The sequence below is a fragment of the Morus notabilis genome, unplaced genomic scaffold (genome assembly GCF_000414095.1).
Source record: "Morus notabilis unplaced genomic scaffold, ASM41409v2 Scaffold1012, whole genome shotgun sequence".
Classification (NCBI taxonomy): domain Eukaryota; kingdom Viridiplantae; phylum Streptophyta; class Magnoliopsida; order Rosales; family Moraceae; genus Morus; species Morus notabilis.
Window position 1 is genome coordinate 305,179 of NW_010361635.1, and position 6,675 is coordinate 311,853.

The 6,675-nt window shown below is 32.5% G+C and overlaps 1 protein-coding gene across 1 annotated transcript; it reads right to left on the reverse strand.

Annotated features, from left to right (window-relative positions):
- Positions 1–3,988: 3,988 nt before the first annotated feature.
- On the reverse strand, positions 3,989–4,614 carry LOC21395943. The gene has a single exon (XM_010100332.2). It carries the CDS (start codon positions 4,600–4,602, stop codon positions 4,054–4,056), a length of 549 nt encoding a protein of 182 aa, XP_010098634.2. The 5' UTR covers positions 4,603–4,614; the 3' UTR covers positions 3,989–4,053.
- Between the last annotated feature and the right edge of the window lie 2,061 nt (positions 4,615–6,675).

The window sequence follows — 6,675 nt, forward strand, 5'->3', positions numbered from 1 at the left end:
AAATAAAAAAACAAATTCTAAAGAGTATAAGAAAATAGAGAGAGAACGAAACATAAAAAGATGAAAAACATTTGTAACTTTATAAAAACAAAAGGCCAATTATGATCATCCATTAAAAGCAAAATAATTAGTAAAAAAACATAAAATTTGGGATGATAATATGCGGGGTGTATTGAAAGAAAAAAAAATATGTAATTAGTTTTTTTATAATAAAATTCAATTGTGTAATTAAGTTATGATAATCGTTGTTTTTTGTCATTTTTATTGGATGGTCTTTTTGTAATAAGGAATTAAAATTTAAAGAAAGGATTGGAGAGTAAAAATGAGTGTGTGAATAGAATCACCTTTATTAATATTATTAAATAGATTATTTTCTAAAAAACAATTCGATATTGTAATTAATAAATGAAGAAAAAATAATTAAATCTCTTTTATGTGATAAATAAAAGTATAAAATATAAGTATGAGATGTTTAGAAACCGGATCTTAGAAAATATACAGGATCCGATTTTATTCCAGACCAAGATATTGCGAGAAGAGGAAGGAAAATTGTTGGATTATTATAACAATTAAACCATTTCAGTTGGTCCATCAGAATAATGGAGACGTTATTAGCTGGATGTTATTACTTGCAAAAGGGGTAATTGTCCTAATTCCACATTAGAACACATAGACATGCTGCGCATTATTCTTATCAATAGAGAAAGAATATGCTGTGCATTTAATTATTGTTCACAATGTACTTTTTTTTCTTATGCAAAAGAGGAAGGATATGATCCCCAGAAAAGTTGAATTACGTGATCAATTATATAATTTCATATAAGATAATGATTCTATTTTTTTAGCTTGTGTTTAATAAGTTACTAATTTTGTCAGATTTAATGGAGTGAGAGTTGAGTAATTAATTCTAATTTGTAGTAAATAGCAGATTTCCCAAACTTAAAGTAGTAAATAGCATATAATGTTTTAGTTGTTTAGTAAATAGCAGATGAATAAAAATTTATAGCATATTTTAAAATTTTAATATATATATATGGTGTACTAAATTCTATCCATGGAAGAGTTTCAATAATGATGAGAGAGAGGATGAGAGTTTATTGATGGGGTGATGAGAGAGAGGATGAGAGTTTATTGATGGTGATGAGAGAGAGGATGAGAGTTTATTGATGGTGATGAGAGAGAGAATGAGAGAAAAAGGAAAGAGAGTGAATGGGGTAAATGTTATCTGATAAATTGTTCATTTACCATAGAAACCCAAAATCTATATTTTCGCAAATAATGATTTTACCATGTAAACTTAGAATTTACTAACGGTGGCAATTTATGTTAGTGGGCCGTATTCGTGTCAACCCGTTTATTAATCGCGTGAGAAAATATCAACCCAAACATGATCTGTTTATTAAACGTGTCAAAAATATCAACCTAAACATGACTCATTTATTAATCGTGTTAATCGTGTCAACCCGTATAACCCGTTTAAATTAATGTATTGAATAAATAACTAATATAATAATGACTTATTTAACACGGTCAAGACATATTTAATATGTTTATTGGTCAATTTATCTTTTTCTTTAAGAAAAATAAATGAAATTTACCTACAAATATTAAAATTTACATTATTTGTATTTAATATGTCATATAAATTTTCATATTATGTCACATATCATTATATTGAAGATGACACATATAGTTAATCGTGTCAATTCGTGTCATTCGTGTTAAGAGGTCATCCCTAACCCAACCCATTTATTAATCATGTTAATTGTGTCAACCCGATTATGACTCAAACTCATTTATAATAAACTCAAACCAGCTAACTTCATGCGGGTTTCGAGTCATGTCATCGTGTCACTATCCGGATTGTCAGCCCTACAATTTACCATGTAAATTATCAATTTACCAGAAAATAACTTGTGGTTTACAACATCATAATCTCTGTTTGACTGGTAAATCCATCATTTATCATGTAATCCTCTATTTATTAAATTGAATAGAATTTTGTATGTTGATAAATGAAGCATGAATTACAAGGTAAATAATTGATTTTGTGTGTAAATTGTCATTTATCAAAAAATAATTTACTGTTTACAACATAAAAGTGTCTGTTTAACTAATAAATCCCATCATTTACCATATAAATCCTCCATTTACAAAATTGAACATAATCTTTTTTGTAGGTAAATGAAGCACTTACCATGTAAATTTTGCATTTACTGACATCCATAAATTTGAAAACCCTAAAATCCACGCAAACCCATATTCCAGCAAAATAAACAAACAATACTCCTCCCCAATTGTCTCAAATCCCCCATCGCTGTCTCTTTCTCCACTTGAGGCCAGAATTGTGAAGACCACAGCAGCAGAAGCGAAGCTCGTGACGCCGAAATCATTGTTTAGACAACGACGCGAGAGAAAGCAAGCAAAGAGAGAAAGAGAGCAAGAGAGAGAACGTGAGGGTGAGAAAGAAAGAGAGAGAACGTGAGGGTGAGAAAGAAAGAGAGAGAGACAAAGAGAAAGTATGAGAGGAGAGAGAAAGAGAACGCCAGTGATGAGAAAGAAAGTGAGGGAAAAAGAGAGAGAGAAAGAACGCAAGGGGAGGAGAGAGAGAGTTAAGTCAAACTTTTTTTTTTATAGAAAAGTTTATCGAAAGTGTTGTTATTTACTAAACTTAAAATTAATATCTGCTATGAATTTTAATTGCCCCCTCCATTTATGCTATTTCTCTCATTCACTCTTAAGAGATATATATGTATTACTATTTGAATTGATATGTTAGAAATATGTTTGTCGAAAGTGTTTTTCGTTATCAATCTTACACAATAATTATCAAAATGGATCACAGTACAAAAGAAAGAATATGCTGTGCATTTAATTATTATTCACTATGTTGTTGCTAATATCCTTTTTTGCTTATGTAAAAGAGGAAGAATACGAGTCAGATGCGTACTTATAATCACATCCCAAGACAAAATATATATATATATATATAACTTACTATGCAATCTAGTCTTGACGACTTTGAAGTCATAAATGGGGAAGTTGCAAAGAATGTGATTGGTGGAATTATTCCACTTGTCACGATGGAATTTTCAATTTTCTCATGCCAGCTTCACAGTTCCAACTTTACAACCCACATTATAGGAAATTGCCCCGAACATGGTGTTACACCCTCTTGACAACACAATATCCATGTTTTACTAGGTCTCAAATAGGGCTTTTCGTACATTCTTGAATATAATTTATATGATAATATTTATTTTTCTAAATCAACCCAAAATTCCTTGCGTGGACTGACAATTGATTTTTTCTAAATAAATGAAGAAATTTCATGGGTGGAGTTTAATAATTACTTTGGGGTATAGTCTTCACAAAAAAAAAAAAATGAAAAATATTGTGAGCTAACGGCCGAGTCATGCCAGATTGTTTCTTTGCTGTTCTTCATACAGATCCTTCTGTCTTATCAGTGCACCTAAGACAAAGATCAATAACTTCTTCGGTCTCAATTACAAAACGAATAAACATAGATACATACATATATATATATATATATACACACACACACACACACACACTACAGAAGGATATATATAAAAAAAAAACCTAGAATTCAATATCATTTCTTTTCGTTTAATTCGAATTACAATACTAATCTTAGCAATATCATCAACAATTCAACATATATACACACGACACGAATATTTATTGGATATTAAGAATTGATATTCACAATCAGCTGCATAATGATACCTCTCTAACTTACAACCCCACAAGATTCACATCATTACACAAAAAATACACACATGCACCAAAAAAAAAAAAATCCTCTCTTTTCAGTTCTTAATTAGCTTGTTTCGTTTGCTTTTCTTTTAATCCTGAAACTGAAACTGCCATAGTAATTACACAGATATATATATATATATATATATATATTCTAACCAGAAAGAAAAAACTTAAAAAATAAAATCAAAACAATAAGAGAAAAAGAAAAAAGAAAACAAAGTAACAGCAAGCTCCAAGAAATATTTCTGATTCAATATACGACAGTATTGATCAATGCACTCTTTCTCTCACAGTTCTAGAGTGCATGAAAGTCTCTCTCTTATTCCCTTGAGGAATAAGCAATTTGGACCAAAATCCACTTTTCCTCTTCTGATCATCAGAGCCGTCTTTATCAGCCCCTGATCTCGTTGATCTTGGAATCGCAAAAGCCATCGATCTACTCTTCTTAAGCACATTGATGTTGCCGCTTAACAAGAAACTAGACATCGATAACCCTTTTCCTTCACGAGCATTATTAATATTGTACGTACGACAGCGATACTGCATGGGAGACGAGCAAGAGGAACAGGAGGAGGACGAATAATACGACGAAAGAGAAGACGTCGTTGAGGAGCCGGGAGAGCGCGTTGTGGTCGAAATGTTGTTAGTTCTACGCGAGCCCGGATGAATACTGGCGAGCTGACAAAGCTTTTCTCTCAAGCATACCGAGCAAACGCCCGGCGATTGGCGGTGTTTGGGGTGTTTCTTGCACCGGCCGTCGACGGGCATGGTTGGCCGGTGGTGGTCTTTGAAGTAATGTTTTTTTAATATCGAAGCCATATGTTGTTTTGGCAATTGGCATCAGTGTGTATGAGTTTGGTTGGGAAGAATATATAGAGATAATAGAGAGAGAGAGAGAGAGAGGGACGTGGGCTTTGGGTTATGGGGATTTTCCTCGATAGTTCCTTGGGAGCTTCTGTGGGTTTTCTTAAAAAGTTAAAAAAATGACCCTTTTGACGGGTTATTAGCGTGGAATTTTGTTGGGGTTTGATTTTGTGGAAAAACAAAAAAGTTGGCTGGTTGGTTGGCAGGAGCTAGCTTTGTAGGAAAAAAGTATTCGTGTAAATGAGAATTTGAGGAACGAGTTTAGTTGGTGTGTGTACGGCTGAGATGGATACTGGGGCTTGTGGGGCCGGGTTTTGGGATTTGGAGTCGGCGGCTAGAATGCCTTTGCCACTGGCCACGGAAATCAGTAATAAGAGCTTTCCAAGACAGATGAATAAAAACAAAAGGAAAAGAAGTGAAAAATGTAAAAAGCTCCCCCCAATCTATGTCTGTGGGCGGCGTGGAAAATCTGAATAAGTCTCTAAAGAAAAAAAAAAAGTGAAGGACGTTACTGCAATATCAAATAAAAAAATTATATGATAGTTTGGAAAAAAAAAATCTTATATGAAATTACATTAGGTAAAGTCTTCAGTTCGATAACCAACAACATAAGAATGAATGACATTGCCTGACCTAAAAAATAGTAATTTATAATTCAATTAAAAGGTGTAACAATAATTTTATATGAATTAGAAAATGGGTATAACATATTAAAAAATTTTGCAACTCAATTGCTGAACGGCATGGTAATTATAGGAAATATAAGTTAATGTTTGTATAACAGCTCATGATTGCGCTATTAAACTCTTAAATAGTATAAGATGTTTGTGTAACACCTGATTGCGATTCTAAACTCACATCGGCGCATTTATTTTCTTTTTGAGTCTCTATCACTACTTTTGTTTTTTCGTTTTTTCTGCTTGAAAATCTCTATCACTACTTCAAAATTGTCCAAAACCACCACTCAAATGTAACACTAACACAATGTGTGTAACATGGCTTGAAACAAGAATATTAAGTTTGTAAACTGTAATTTCTATCGAAACTACTACGCAAGTTTGTTCCCCACCAACACAAAAAAAAAAAAAAAAAAAAAAAAACCCCCTCAAAATTGTCCCCAAAACAAAAAAAAAAAAAAAAAAAAAAAAAAACCCCTTCAAATCTGTACTCAAACTGAACAGCGTCAGATTCTAGCTAGTAATTTTTCTGGCACACTTGGTTTTCATTTTCCCTAAACATCCTATTAAAAATGAGCACTCATCATTTTAGTTCATAAATTCTAAAGTAAAACCAAACGATAGAATGTGTCGACAAGCATAACGTGGGGAAGTAAGTTACATAAATATTATAAGCAGATCGAAGAATGGAATAGGCATACGTTGGAAAAGTTTACCAAGACCACGTCGTTTTGATGTTGCTTGGAAAGTCCGTAACCAATTAACACGCTAGCTTCACAAGTCTTAAAGTCACCTTCGTTAACCCATCTATCTGAATTTATTTAAAGGTCTCGTTCATTCCATCGATTCGAGTTTTCAGTTTTAAGTTTTTACAGTAAAAAACTCTCAGAAAATGTCACATCTAACTTTTTTTGCTACAGTGAAAAGCTCTCAGAAAATGTCATATCTCAACTCGAATTGAAAACTCGAATCTGTGAAGTGAACGAGGCCTAAAGATAAAACTAGTGTTTGGAGAGAGAGAACATGACCAGAAAATTTTTGAGAAAGAATGCTCTCAGCTGAATTTCTATTATTCATCAAGTGTACAGTAATACAATATTTATAGTGTTTAATTACTAGCAAGTAGTTCTAACTAATCCCGTAATTCTTGGGCTTCAGTAATTAGAAATTAGTTACATAACTAAAACTAATTAACAAACTTCTAAACTCTGCTTATGACTTTCTTGCTGAGCTGGACTTCTACTAGAAGCTTCAGAAAAAAAAAAAAAAAACTATTGCTTTAACACCTCCCCACAAACGAAGGTCAACACTCTCTTACACGCCTCTGCCAATGTACTTCAGTTGGACTCTG